At 48.2% G+C, this 15476-nt stretch overlaps 1 protein-coding gene across 1 annotated transcript in view; it reads left to right on the forward strand.

Moving 5' to 3' along the window:
* Nucleotides 1–2117: 2117 nt before the first annotated feature.
* LOC138350095 (uncharacterized) overlaps nucleotides 2118–15476 on the forward strand; it is a 189770-nt gene continuing 176411 nt past the window's right edge. The window contains exons 1-4 of the mRNA XM_069300387.1: nucleotides 2118–2179; nucleotides 3807–3975; nucleotides 4826–5008; nucleotides 13650–13896. Coding sequence (XP_069156488.1) covers nucleotides 2118–2179; nucleotides 3807–3975; nucleotides 4826–5008; nucleotides 13650–13896 — 661 coding nt within the window. The remainder of the gene's footprint in view (nucleotides 2180–3806; nucleotides 3976–4825; nucleotides 5009–13649; nucleotides 13897–15476) is intronic.

The raw sequence follows: 15476 nt of genomic DNA on the forward strand, positions 1-15476 counted from the left end.
CTCCAGCTTTCACACTAGTCTCTGGTGTGGCACTGTGTCAAAGGCTTTCTGGCAATCCAAAAATATGCAGTCTGCCCACCCCTCTCTTTCTTGTCTGATTCTTGTTGCTTGATCGTAGAATTAAATTAATCCTGTGAGTCATGACTTGCCATCCCTGAAACCATGTTGGTGTTGTGACACAAAGTTCCTTCGCTCTAGATGTTCGACTAGTTTTTTCCCACAATTTTCTCCATTAGCTTGCATGGTATGCAAGTTAGGGACACTGACCTTTAGTTCAGTGCCTCATGTCTATCCCCCTTCTTGTATATCGGGACTACGTTTGCCGCCTTCCAAATTTCTGGCAGTTCACACCTGTTACCAGTGATTTGTTATACACCATGGAGAGTGGCAGGCACAGTGCTTCTGCTCCTTCCTTTAGCATTCATGGTGATATTCCATCTGGGCCTATAACCTTTGTCACATCCAACTCTAGCAAAAGCTTCCTGACATCTCCAGTGGTAATCTCAAATTCCTCTAGTGCCTGGTTAATTATTCCTTCTCTTATCTCTGGAACTTTTCCTTGCTTCTCCTGTGGTTCACATCCTGCGTGGTTTCCCCTCCTGTATACCTTGGGGATGAGTACATTGGTTTTTCCTGCTGGAGCTGGTTGCGCTGCTCCTTTGGGCTGCGGGGGCACTGTTTTGCTTTGCGTCTCATGCTTTCGTTCGTGGTGCTCCTTTTCCTCGTTGGCCTTTGCCTGGGCCCCTGGCTCTTCGGGGTTTGGCCTTGTTGGTCCTTCAAGGGTCCTGGGAGGGGGTTCCTTCCGGACGGGGCGTGTCTGCTCGCCCAGGTTGGTTCCCTTTCGGCTCGCTGGGGTTGGATTCCTGGTTTCCCTGGCAGCCATTCCTTCTGGTTTTTGCCTGCCTTGACAAGACCTGCTGCTTTCCTCGGTTCCGGTCCTGTGGGCCTTCTCCGCCTCTTTTTGCTGATCGGTCCAGCCCTGGTTCCTTCTTCCCCTTGAGTTTTAGTTTAGTTCATTTATTATGCACCCCATACCCATCATTTGGGCGGTAGTGGAAATGGTTACAGAGGCACATAATGGGCTCAGGGACTGAACCCCACAATTCATTTAGCTAAGCATCTCTGTGGTGTAGTGGTAAGGCACTTGCCTGGCGTTCCGCGAGCGCTTTGTCATGGGTTCGTATCCTGGCCGGGGAGGATTTACTGGGCGCAAATCCTTAACTGTAGCCTCTGTTTAACTCAACAGTAAAATGTGTACTTGGTTGTAACAATGATTCTTCGCGGCGTGGATCGTATTCCAGGGACCTGCCCGAAACGCTACGTGTACTAGTGGCTGTACAAGAATGTAACAACTCTTGTATATATCTCTCTCAAAAAAAAAGAAAGAAAGCAAGTTACAATCTTGATGAGCTAGTTACAAAATTCAGTATAAGTAGTCACATCAACAATGGGTTCGAGATCGACCACAAGTACAGTTTCTAAATTAAGCAACTGACATATGTGGAGAGCTAGTGTCACAATTGATATGTTTGTCCTGCACACCGCCCCCCATCCAGTGGGCAACGGTGGATAGGTTACAATCACTCAGTTACTACCTACAGTTAGCAAACTGGGGATATTTGGCTAAAATTTCTGGTAGCAGATCATTTTGAATGAAATATTGACACATCGTTGGTACATTGGTTATAGAATTGTCTCTGAATTCTCTTTTTGCACTCCATCACATAGTGACGGAGGGTGTGCGAATAATTTTGTTGACACAGTTTATATTTGGTCAAATCTACATCGGCAGATAATGAGAATTCCCAGAGATACTTGTAACCGAGTCTAAGCCGAGCAGTAGCAACATCTAGAAGTATGCTGATTTTATTGGATGAACCATAGATGTGTGGCTCCTCTTGCATGATAGTATGATGATAGATGGAATTACTGGTGTCGATTTCACTTTGCCTCAGATCTACAAGATCTTGTTGAAGTTCTCGGTGTACTGCTGCTCTCAGATTGCTCATTGACAATCCAAGATTACACTCAACATCTCCTTTAAAGGCAGATTCTTTGGCTAACTTATCAGCTCTGTCATGCATTCGGAGGCCAACATGAGATGGAGACCACATGAAATGGACTCTGTTACCATCCTTAATAATTTTGGGACTCTCAGATTGCTCATTGACAATCCAAGGTTACACTCAACATCTCCTTTAAAGACAGATTCTTTGGCTAACTTATCAGCTCTATCATGCATTCGGAGGCCAACATGAGATGGAGACCACATGAAATGGACTCTGTTACCATCCTTAATAATTTTGGGACTCTGTTACCATCCTTAATAATTTTGGGACTCTGTTACCATCCTTAATAATTTCCCTTCAGTCTTCACGTCTCGGGGTGTTGTCTCTAGGACTCTGTTACCATTCTTAATAATTCCCCTTGAGTCTTCGCGTCTCGGGGTTTTGTCTCTAGTTTCTCGTCGCTAGTGTGGGCACTGGTGGCTTCGTTGTTGATCTCCCACCTACGTGCTTCATCTCGGCGGCGGTGTGTAGGATAGGATAGGATAACCGAAAGGACCTGGAGGTCCTTTCGGTTATCCTATCTTTGCGAAGGGTCCTTTGGTCTCCGAGTTATTTTGGCATTCCCTTCGGGGTTGTTCCATGTCCGTCGTCTGGTACCGTGTACTGTCCCCTCATATTGGGTGGCACTGTCGGAGCCGCTCCAGCTTGCGTTTGGTGTTGCTGTTAATTCTGTTCCATTCCGTTTGCTGTCTTAGGCATTGTTTCACCTCTGACCTGCTCTTGCGTTTCCAGTGCCATCCTGGTCGTTGGCCCGGATGGCTTTTGTCTATTTTTTTCCTTCTCCTTGTTTTGGGCCTTGGGTTGCTGATTGGTTGGTCAGGGGGCTTTCTTTGTTGTTCGGTTGCGGTTCTTTGCTGTTCCCTGTGCGTCTTGGCGTGTGGGGTCGTGGATGCGTTTTGGTTTGACTGGGTTCCCTTTCTTCCCTCATTCCTGTTCTGGGGTTCGGGTCTGCGGGGTTATCTGCCGGGTCTTTTAGTTTTGTGTGTGGTCTTATTTTTTAGGATTGGGTGCGTGGTGTCCGCCTCCCAGATCCTTCCCTCTTTTCCTTATCTGTGGTGAGGTAGCTCTGGGGAGCCGACGGGGCTCCCCCCAGAAAACCAGCATTGAATGTAATGAAACGCCATTTTCTGGGTGAGTCCCGGAGGCTCCCCAGCATACCTCCCACCCTCCCTCCCTCAGGTCGGCGGTGTTTCTTTGTGTATTGTGATATCCAGCCTAAGAACTGCCGGTTGGATTGCCGGCGCGGATGGTCTGGGGCTCCCCCTTTCCCCTCCTGCGGAGGAGGGGGGGGGGTTGCGCAGAGCTCCGGGAAGCCTCCGGGACTCGCCCAGAAAATGGCGTTTCATTACATTCAATGCTGGTTTTTTCCAGTGATGTGAAGCTCAGTTCCTGTAGTCTCTGCTAATAGCTCATACCCCTCAGCTAGGGTACCAGTCTGGTGGAATACCTTTGCACCTACTCCAGTATAGTCTTGTGCTTGACTAGATACGGGCTGTCTTGAGAGGTTATCTTGCAATGATTTCATGGCTTGGCATCCTTTGACCAGGCCTCCTTTTTTTTACATATTCCCAGGAAGCAGCCTGTAGCACCTGTCTAACTCCCAGGTACCTATTTACTGCTAGGTGAACAGGAGCATCAGGGTAAAAGAAACTCTGCCCATTTGTTTCCGACTCTGACAGGGATTGAACCCGGAACCTCAGGACTGCAAATTCTGAGCACTGTCCACTCTGCCATCAGGTTCCACACTGGAGCTGCAAATACCAGGATCAGTCTGACATATGTAGTATATAAGGTCCTAAATGATTCCTTACACAAGTTTCTAAAGGTTGTTCTGATGTTGGCCAACTTAGCATATGCCGATGATGATATCATCTTGATGTGGGGTCAGACTTTAGGGATAGGTCTGGTGTGATATCAACTCTCAGATCTTTTTCTCTCCCAGATTCTTGAAGGATTTCATCTCCCAAATGGTACATTGTATCCGGTCTCTTGCTCCCTATAACTATCTTCATTACTGTATTTCCTCGAGTTAAACTCTAATAGCCATTTGTCGGACCATTCCTTCAGTTTGTCCAGATCATCTTGTAGCCTCATGTTGTCTTTCTCTGTCTTAATCTTTCTCAGTATTTTAGCATCATTAGCAAACATTGAGAGAAATGAGTCTATACCTTCTGGAAGATATATACGTATTTCAAAAAGAGGATTGGTCAGAGTACAGAACCCGGTGGGACTCACCCCTCACAGTAACTCTCTGCTTCCTATTGCTTAGGTACTCCCAAATCCACTGCAGCTCCTTACAAGTTACTCCTGCCTGTTTCACCAACTTAGGCACCAGCCTCTTATAGGGTACTGTATTTAAGACTTTCTGCCAGTCCAAGAAAATACAGTCTACCCTCCCTTCTCTTTCTTGCTCAATCTTTGTCACCTGGTCGTAGAATTCTATTAGACCGGTTCGGCAAGATTTACCCTCCCTGAACCCATGTTGATGGTGTGCCACGAAGTTCCTTCTCTCCAGATGTGTTACTAAGTTTTTCCTTACGATCTTTGCCATCTCCTTGCATGGTATACAAGTTAGGGACACTGGCCTGTAGTTCAGTGCCTCTTGCCTGTCGGCTTTTTTGTATATTGGGACAACATTAGTTGTCGTCTATATTTCTGGTAAGCCTCCTGTTTCCAGTGGCTTATTATATACCATGTAGAGTGGCATCAGTAAACCCCTAATTTTACCTCTGTAATTTTTTGCTTTTAATTTTCAGTCTTTCAATAACAGAAGCAATTCAATGATTGTTAACTTTATTTGCATGTTTATATTTTTTGTGGCCTCAGGTCTACTGACAGTCCGTGAATGTGAAGACGTGTTGGCCAAGCGCTATGAGAGAAGGAAACGTAATGCTTATTCTCATATTTTCTCAAATACCATATGGGAAAAGCCTGAGACAGTAAGTACTATACCTCATTAATCAAATGTTATATTTATCAATTTTCCATATATATGTACCATGTGTCTTTTCATAACTAAATGTACAGTGATTATTTTATTATAAATTTTGGCATTTAAAATTACATATTGAGGCAAAGCTACTAACAAACACAATGTTTTGGAGAAGTGTTAATGCTGATAAAGTAGGTTATGAGTGTGTTATGTGTTACACAGAGAACAGTTACACCTAAACTAACGATCATAACTAGTGACTTGAGATGTCCTGGTAGCACAGTCGAGTTCGTTCTTGACTCACAATCAAGAATTCTGGGTTCGCATCCCGGGGCGGGACAGACATAGTTGTACACCTCTCCTATCACCTATTGCCCCTGTTTACCTAGCAGCCAATATCTTGTTATGGGGTTACATCCTGGGGGAGGGTCAGTAATTCAACCTCGGAGTAGGAGGGGAGGGGTGGCCTTGATGTAAGCCTAACATGTATAAATACACTCTGGCTGCCTGTCCCCTGACAATGATTTATGTGTTAGAAGGTGAACAGTTACTCTAAAACTAATGATCACAACTAGTGACTTGAGATATTATAGTATAATTATTAATAATTGCACACAGAAATCACAATAGCATAATGCATCAAATGAACAAATCCACAAGGTCCGTGACAAGGATTCGAACCTACGTCCGAGAACATCCCAGACGCTGCCTTAATCGACTGAGCTATAACATGGTAAAAGAGTTGAAACCAGAAGTTCTACTGAACTTACTTGGATCCTGCAGCCTCTCTGAGACACAAACCAGGGTTTTACACAACTTCCCCATGCACTTGAGCTATCTCAATAGGCCTATCTGCCTCTTTGGTTTGTGTCTTGGAGAGGCTGCAGGATCCAAGTAAGTTCAGTAGAACTTCTGGTTTCAACTCTTTTTACCATGTTGTAGCTCAGTCAATTAAGGCAGTGTCTGGGATGCTCTCGGACGCAGATTCAAATCCTCGTCACGACCCTTGTGGATTTGTTCATTATTAATAATCATTATATACAGTACATAATTATTATACAGTAATTATTTATTATATACATGAATAATTTGCAGTTATTTAAAGTTGATACATACATTGCATAATTTTGCAGTAATTTAAAAGTTAATGCAAGTGCAATCAATTTTATATTAAATACTGTAATCAAGACTAGTGATTATATTGTTAACACTATTGCTCTCTTTGGACACCGCTCACGTCCACTTTTCTGTGGGGAGCCCCTACGGCTCCCTGAAGCTTATTGGGCTAATGTATGTTATATTAGACCGGGACATTAGCTAAGGAATTCAGACCTACCAGGGACCAGCCCCAGAACCTGGCCCCTTCAGAGAGGTTTCAGGGAGCAATGGCCCTGGAAAACCCTCTTGTGGTTGGGGTTTTCCTTATCTGCCATCGACTGGGGTTAGGCACCCAGAAAGGTAGGCATAACAAAACAAACCCCACATGGTAAAAAACTAAAACAAAAGACCAAACAGAAAGGTAGAAACTCCCTACAACCCCAAGGAAACAAGCAAACAAGCAAACATCACACTTTACTGCTGCGCCGATCGTCCGCGCAGCCCTCCCCGCCCCAAAAGGGGGAGGGGGGAGCCCAGAACCTACAGCGCCGGCTGCCAAGTTTCAGTTCGGAAGCTAATGTCATCCGAGATAGACGCTTCTCTGGCCTCAGTTTCCTAGGCGGTGTTTGCCTTGTGTGGCATTCACTGCCGTGTGTTGTGTTGTGCGGTGGCCAGGAGTACCTCATCAGTGCCGGGGCTGCATAGCTTAGTGGATGACTTCCCTAAGCGCCATGTGAGTACTGCCCTTGTGTAACAGGGTTATCTTTCCTGGGGCGTTCGGGAACCATTCCTGTAGAGGTTCTTGCTGCTCGGCATTTGCCTCGCCCTTGGGGCCAGCTGGGGCTTGGGGCCCTTGTTTGGCCCTGGGTAGGGACTGGTATTGTGCTGGTTAGGGCATCAAGGTGTTGCACGACCTGCCACCTAAGCTGCGACCGATTCCTGTTGCCTCTGGAGACGGTGTACTTTTGCGGGGTTTTTCTTTTGTTTTTATTTTCAATTGCCTGGTGGGGGTCTGCCCAGTGTGGCTATAGTTCCACTGGTAGTGTTTGGCGGCCCTCTGCTAAGCCCCCGTAATTGTACACGTCGCAGGGGTTTTCAGTGCTATCCTCTACCTTCTTGTTATTTTTGGGTTTCTTAACCAGTTAGCAACACCTTGCCCGGGCTTCCCGCAGCAATCAGCCTACAGGCCCTGGAAACCCCTGTCTGGGCTCGGTGGACCATTGAATGTGTCTTCCGAGTTCCAACCCGTCTTGTACGGGATCGTTGGTTGCTGTGCCCTTGTCTCCGGGTGACAGTCGCCACTTTTACCTCCGTCATGTTGCCTGTTGGGTCACTGACACCTTGACCCAGAGTCTTGCGAGAGATATTTTCTGCTTGTTCTCCAGTACTCTCCTGATGTTATTACTGTTCAGAGTACAAGCAGCATCCGTGTTGCAAGCTAGGTTAGGTTGCTGCAACAAGCTAGGTTGCTTTCCCACTCGGATGCCCCGAGGCCGCCCCGTTTTGATTAGGTGCTGTTCGCGCCTTTCCCTCCCTGTTCCCTGCTCCGGACCGTTTGCCGGTTTCGGCGTCGGGGCGGGGTTTAGTTGGGGCCGAGACTCGGGCGGTTTTCAGCGACTGCCCCGTTTGGGTTGGAGGACGGAGGTTTTCGAGCCTGTTCCTCCTGCCAAGGCTTCTGGGTCTTACCAGCTGCCCTTTCTTGCTGCCTTTCCCATGGACTCTTGCTTTTCTTTAAGGGCGGAGGGCTTGGAGGATGGCTCTGCCCCGGGGCCTCTGTGGCTGGTTCCCGGGGCTGTGGGGGATGCCTGCTAGCAGTTCTGGGGCGGTTTGCCCCTGCCTGGGTTTTCTGCTTTTGGGTGGAGTTTTTCGTCCATCCAGTCTGCTTGCTTCCCACTTTTGCTGGCGTGTTTTCGTATCTTTAGCGTCAGTCACAGCCCTCTGTTCTGGCGGCCATTTTCGTCTGCCGGCTTCCCAGCGTGGCCACCAGGTCGGCGTTGCGATTTGTTTACATGCACCAGGGTGTGCGAGCAAGCTTCTTGGGTGAGTTTAAACCTTTTTTCAGGGGTTTTATTCTCCTGTTGTCGTTTCTTTGCTTTTCTGGTGTTTTCTGCCCGTTTCCTGTTCCTCTGGGAACGTTCGGGTGTTGATTTTACATCGGGTTTCCCATTTTGTCTGTTTTGGGTCTGGGCCCTTTGGTTTGGGCTCAGTGTCCCTGGCTGTTGTGCTTGCTTCCACACCTTGTTCCTCGGCTTTCGGTCTGTTATGACCGTTTCCCTGGGGGTTCTGTCTGGGGCTGTGCTTTGCCTTTCTGTGGTGTTTCTCCGCTGGCAAATGTGGTGGTTTGGGCTCCCCCTGGTTCGATTCCGGGTTCCTTTGGGTTCTTTGGTTTCGTTCCGGAGGTTTCTTCCTCTTGGGCCCCTTTTGTGGGTTCAGGGGGTTTTGTTTCCTCGTGTGTGACCCGGTTCTACCGTCTGGAGTTTCGGAGTCTTCCTGGCTTGTAGACTGATCTTTTTGGGTCTTGGCACATGTTGTGGTCGTGCTGGGACTTTGAGGTTTTGTTGTCGAGGTGGGCCTTTTGATGCAGTTTTGTGCCTTCTTTGCCTGCCCGGCGTGGTGCTCTCTGCCCACTGGTCGGCGGCTTGTAATTTTCTTTTCAAGTGTATGGGTGTGTGTACACATGTACAGAGGTACACTGTGTGTGTGTGTGCACATGTGTAATTACCTAAGTGTAATTACCTAAGTGTAGTTACAGGATGAGAGCTACGCTCGTGGTGTCCCGTCTTCCCAGCACTCTTTGTCATATAACGCTTTGAAACTACTGACGGTCTTGGCCTCCACCACCTTCTCACTTAACTTGTTCCAACCGTCTACCACTCTATTTGCGAAGGTGAATTTTCTTATATTTCTTCGGCATCTGTGTTTAGCTAGTTTAAATCTATGGCCTCTTGTTCTTGAAGTTCCAGGTCTCAGGAAGTCTTCCCTGTCGATTTTATCAATTCCTGTTACTATTTTGTACGTAGTGATCATATCACCTCTTTTTCTTCTGTCTTCTAGTTTTGGCATGTTTAATGCTTCTAACCTCTCCTCGTAGCTCTTGCCCTTCAGTTCTGGGAGCCACTTAGTAGCATGTCTTTGCACCTTTTCCAGTTTGTTGATGTGCTTCTTAAGATATGGGCACCACACAACAGCTGCATATTCTAGCTTTGGCCTAACAAAAGTCATGAACAATTTCTTTAGTATATCGCCATCCATGTATTTAAATGCAATTCTGAAGTTAGAAAGCATTGCATAGGCTCCTTGCACAATATTCTTAATGTGGTCCTCAGGTGATAGTTTTCTATCTAGAACCACTCCTAGATCTCTTTCTTTATCAGAATTCTTTAAAGATTTCTCACATAATATATAGGTTTTGTGGGGTCTATGTTCTCCTATTCCACATTCCATAACATGACATTTATTAACATTAAATTCCATTTGCCAAGTGGTGCTCCATATACTTATTTTGTCCAGGTCTTCTTGAAGGGCATGACAATCATCTAAATTTCTTATCCTTCCTATTATCTTAGCATCATCAGCAAACATGTTCATATAATTCTGTATACCAACTGGTAGATCATTTATGTACACAATAAACATCACTGGTGCAAGAACTGAACCCTGTGGAACTCCACTTGTGACATTTCTCCATTCTGATACATTGCCTCTGATTACTGCCCTCATTTTTCTATCAGTCAGAAAATTTTTCATCCATGATAGAAGCTTACCTGTCACCCCTCCAATATTTTCCAGTTTCCAGAACAACCTCTTATGTGGAACTCTGTCGAAAGTGCATACACGTGTGTGTGTAACATACCTTGTGTGTATGTGTATATGTATTTGTATGTGTATATACATAATATGTATATACGTGTATGTGTACTTTTTCTTTCGAAAGGGGCTCTGTTCTCTTCTCTGTTGACGAGGCACTGGGGGAGCAGCTTGCTCTGTTGACTCGCATTGTCCCGCTGTTGGTGGGTGCTTTTGGTTGTCTTCCGGCCTCTGGTGGCGGCGGTGGACGGCTTCTCCCCCTTTGGGGGGATTCAGAGCTGGTGGGGGTGGGCTTCTTCCCCTGCGCTTCGTCATGTCATCTTAGTGGGTGCGTTGGACATGGTCGATCCACCCCATCCCCCATGTGTTGGGGGAGCCGGTCGGCCGAGCGGACAGCACACGGGACTTGTGATCCTGTGGTCCTGGGTTCGATCCCAGGCGCCGGCGAGAAACAATGGGCAGAGTTTCTTTCACCCTATGCCCCTGTTACCTAGCAGTAAAATAGGTACCTGGGTGTTAGTCAGCTGTCACGGGCTGCTTCCTGGGGGTTGAGGCCTGGTCGAGGACCGGGCCGCGGGGACACTAAAAGCCCCGAAATCATCTCAAGATAACCTCAAGATAACCTCAAGATCCTTCTGGGGTTCCCGTCTGCTCTTTGCCTTTCGAATCTGCGGTTCTTCTGGACTTCTTCAGTCTGCACCCTGGATTCTATGCCCTCCTCCGAACTCTGTTGTCTCCTGTCCAGCTTCTGTTGGGGCTGGGTGCCTGGATGGTGGCCCTGGACCTCCAGGTCAATTCTTGGCATGTTCCTCTCCAGTTTTCCGGGACTGGCACAGTTGGTGGTGGGGCTTCAGGCTTGCTGCTTTTGTTGCTTCATCTATTTTGTAATTGCCACTTGGAGTATTTTTGCATTTTTACCGGATCTTGGTGCCCTGTTTGAGTCTGCTTGAGATTCGGTGTCTGGCCTACCTCGACGACTGGCTGGTGTGGGCTCCCAGTCGGTCCGCTTGTCTGCTCGCCAGGGGTGTGGTTCTTTCCAGATCGCCGAGTTTGGTTTCCGGGTGATCTGGAGGCATTTTCATCTGTTTCCGTCCCGGGTTCGGACCTGGGCCTTGTTTAGGGCTATTGGGCACTCCTTGTCTTTCCCTCCAGAAGTGTTACTGCGGCTGTGGTCCCGCCTTCGGCTGTTCATGAGGGGGTCCCGGGTTGCTCAGCGGTTGCTCAAGTAGTTGTGCAGGAGTCTGAACTTTGACGTGCTGGTCTGCTCGCGGGGTCGGGTTTGGCTTCGGCGTCTGTTTGTTTCCTTCGGAGACTCCCCTTCCGCCTCTTGCAATCGTTGGGTTCGTTCCTCTGGGGATCTTGTGTTGGTGCTGTGTCACCAGCTTCCTCTTTGGAGTTTTTGGGGTTCCGTGGTTTGGCACCTCCCCGAGCCTTCACTCGATGTGTTCATGGACGGGTCATCTCTTGGCTGGGGCTTTGTGACCAGTACTCACCAGGTCGGCCGAGGATGGTGGAGTCTGTCCGTCCGTTGGGCTCACAACACGGTTCGGGAGTTCGTGGCTGTCTGGTTTGCTCTTTGGTGGGTTTGGGTCACTCGGTGTTCTACCATTCAGCTCCGTTCGGACTGTTCTCTGGCGGTTCTTGCCGGAACCACAGGGTTTCTCTTAGGTGTTGACCTTTGGGGTTGGTTCCTTAGAGTGGCTTGTTTGCTGGATTCTCGGGGTTTGGCTAACCACGAGGTTCATGTCCTGGGTGTGTCCTGCGTCCTGGCGGACAGCTGTCTCGGTTCATTCCTCTGTTCGCGGATTGGCCAGTCGTCGCCAACTCGTTTTGTTGGCTCTACCGGACGTATGGACTCCTGGCCATGGACGTCTTCGAGTCGGCGTGGGCTAGGCATCGCCCATTTTATGTGGCGCCCTTACCCACCTGCGAAGCGTTCATAGTGGCTGCTTTTCGGCAGGACTGGTCGAGATGGGGGTACCTGTTCCTCTTCTCCCGGTCCAGCTGTTGCTTCGGGTTCTGGCTCGATTGCAGCCCATTCCCATGAGAGCAGTCCTTATGGTTCCTTGGTGGCCGGCCCAGCTTTATTTTCAGACGCTGCTTGATAGGTGTCCGAACCCGGAGCGTTTTCCTGTGGCTCGCCTCTTTCGGCAGGTCGGATCGGTCCTGTACGTGACTGGTTCGGCCTTCTCCTCGGCTCTTCGCGTGTGGTTTTTTGACGTGGGTATCACCATCTCTGTGGTGTTCAGGTGGCTTTGTTGACGGTGTTCCACCTGCGAGCTTTGTCTCGGCGACAGTATGACGTTCCTGGTGTTTCTATGCACCCTTTCTTGCTCTTTGTAGGCTGTCTTCTCTTTCGCATCAGTTTATCTTGTCCTTTCTCGTGTTTTCAGGACTACAGTTATTTGACGTTTCTTACTGTCGCCTCATTTTGTGCGGCACTGGTGGGGCCGCTCCTGCTTGCGTTCGGGGTGGACGTCAGATCTGCCCCGTTTCGTACGCTTTCTCATGTTTTTGTTTCACCTCTGGCCTGCTCATGCGTCGCCTGAGCCGTCCTGGTCCTTGATTAGGGTGCCTTCTTATCTTCTCCTCAGTTTGTGGTAGCCCCTTCGGTTCAGGTTTCTGCTTTTTTGGTACTGGTGGTAGATTTGTACGTGTACAGCCTTTCTCCATCCTGGCGACGGTCGAGACAGCTGCTTCCCGGAGGGGTTCTTAGGTTATTGATGGTTGATTGGTTTGGCCGGGGGTGGGGTGCGTCCTTTGTTGTCCGGTTGCGCTTTTTGCCGTTACCTGCGTACCGTGTCTGGGGATGCGCTTTGGTTTGATCCGGTTCCCCTCGTTCCCTGTTTTCAGGGCTCGGGTCTCCCAGGTCGTTTGCACAGTTTTTCAGTCGTCCAGCTTGTGGTCTGTCTTTGCGCTCGTGCTATTCGGACGTTTGCAACTTTTGCTGCTGTGTTGGTGACGTCTAGGGCTCATTTCGGGCGCAGGGATTTGAGGGTCACACAGGTTCTTGGCCGCCCTTTCTTTATGCGCGTCTGCTCCTGTGCGTTCTTGTTGCCTTGGGTCGCAGGTTGCAGCCTGTTTTCTGGACTTCGCGTTGTGGAGTTTGTGGTGGCCGCCTCCCGGGTCAGCCCTTTCTTTCCCTTCTCTTTGGGTATGAAGCTCCAGGGAGCCGTAGGGGCTCCCCACAGTAAACCAGCGTTGAATGTAATGAAACGCCATTTTCTGGGTGAGCCCCGGAGGCTCCTTGGCAACCCTCCCTCCCACTGGTCGGCAATTTTTTTCATTTGTTGAAGCTTAGCTTCCGAACTGGAGTGCTATGCAGCCGGCATGGTGAGGTCTGGGGCCTGAGGGCTGCACAGACGAGCAGCGCGGCAGTAGTGTGTTATGTTTGCTTGTTTGCTTGTTTCCTTGGGATTGTAGGGAGTTCTACCTCTCTGTTTGGTTTTTGTTGTTAGTTTCTTACCATGTGGGGTTTGTTTTGTTATGCCTACCTTCCTGGGTGCCTGACCCTGGTCGATGGCGGATAAGGAAAAACCCCAACCACAGTTTTCCAGGGCCATTGCTCCCTGCAACCTCTCTGAAGGTTCCAGGTCCTGGCACTGGCCCCTGGTAGGTCTGAACTCCATAGCTAATGTCCCGGTCTAATCTAACATACATTAACCTGATAAGCACCAGGGAGCCTCCAGGGCTCACCCAAAAAATGGCGTTTCATTACATTCAACGCTGGGTTTTTTCTTTAGCGCCGGAAACGACGAGCTTGGCTGACATCTGGCGCAGGATCTCCTCCTACTTTAAGGCGTAAAGTAAGGCCTCCGTCTCAGCCTCCATCACAACCACAGTCTCGCCCGGCTTCCCCTACACAATCTTCATGTTCGCCGCTGGCCACATGTCCTCCATCACAACCTGCTTCACCTCAGTCTGTGGAAGAGGAGTTTCCTACATCATCACAACCATCAGAAGAGATCTGCCCCATGTGCAAAATAAAGGGTAATTATAACAATTATTGTTATTATTGTATTAAGTAATAGTTAGTATAAAGAGGGACTACTGCTCTATGCAGTCAATTAAATAATTTTTCTGAAGTGACAACTTTCATTTTTGTGATAGTCCCAGGTAAAGCTGTGTTATCTTGAGGTTATCTTGAGATGATTTCGGGGCTTTAGTGTCCCCGCGGCCCGGTCCTCGACCAGGCCTCCACCCCCAGGAAGCAGCCCGTGACAGCTGACTAACACCCAGGTACCTATTTTACTGCTAGGTAACAGGGGCATAGGGTGAAAGAAACTCTGCCCAATGTTTCTCGCCGGCGCCTGGGATCGAACCCAGGACCACAGGATCACAAGCCCAGCGTGCTGTCCGCTCGGCCGACCGGCTCCCTTGTGGATCGTGTGTGTGGCTAGTGGATCATTCTGAATAAGGTATATAGTTGCAGACTAATTCTGGAATATATGGCACCAGCCTGGAGTCTTTATCTCATTTACCCTTCAGTGTATGAAATGTGTGATTCAGTCAGATCGTGCTAATGTTGACTCCATTGTGCAAGTTAATGAGGGATGATGTAAAGTACTACTTAAGATTTAAAAATCCTGCATGTACATGGGGCTTACATTGGCCTCTCAGGCCTCCAGTAAACAGATGCCATCATGGAAACACATTCTGGGCACATCTCCCAGTCATGAGGGCTTCATTATTGAGAGGGGTGACCATGCTGCAGCTGCTCACAACCCCACCATGCACCTTGAACCCACACCATCACTTAATTATGATGAAATAAATTAATAACTGCACTTGTTTTGCAATGATAAAGGATCTTCATAAAGGATCCTAACTGTGATAAAGACTACATACTAGATTCAAATATCATTGAACACAATGCTGGTTATTTTTTTTTTTTTTTTTTTTTGAGATATATACAAGAGTTGTTACATTCTTGTACAGCCACTAGTACGCGTAGCGTTTCGGGCAAGTCCTTAATCCTATGGTCCCTGGAATACGATCCTCTGCCGCGAAGAATCGTTTTTTCATCCAAGTACACATTTTACTGTTGTGTTAAACAGAGGCTACAGTTAAGGAATTGCGCCCAGTAAATCCTCCCCGGCCAGGATACGAACCCATGACATAGCACTCGCGGAACGAGCGGGTGTCTTACCACTACACCACGGAGACCATGATGTTCACAGTGTGAGGCAGACAACCACAGCTAACAGCAGTGGTTTTGTGCATCTACAAATCCTGAAAAAGGACCTTGTGTTCCTTTGGAAAATAAACTTGTGGAAAATTATTCATATCCATGATTTAGTGACCAGGAGTCTGATAATAATAGCAGTGAGGAAATCAGTAAAATCCATGATGAGGATTCAGACCTGCACACTGGGCATTCCCAATCATACACCCAAGCATACACCATATTAGGTCAAGAGGCCTGACAGCTGAGTGGACAGCATTCAGGATTCATAGTCCTGATGTTCCGGCTTCGATCCCCAGTGTAGGTGGAAACAAATGGACATAATTTCTTTCATCTTGATGCGCCTGTTCACCTAGCAGTAAATAGGCACCTGGGAGTTAGACAG

Source organism: Procambarus clarkii, chromosome 44 (genome assembly GCF_040958095.1).
Source record: "Procambarus clarkii isolate CNS0578487 chromosome 44, FALCON_Pclarkii_2.0, whole genome shotgun sequence".
NCBI lineage: Eukaryota > Metazoa > Arthropoda > Malacostraca > Decapoda > Cambaridae > Procambarus > Procambarus clarkii.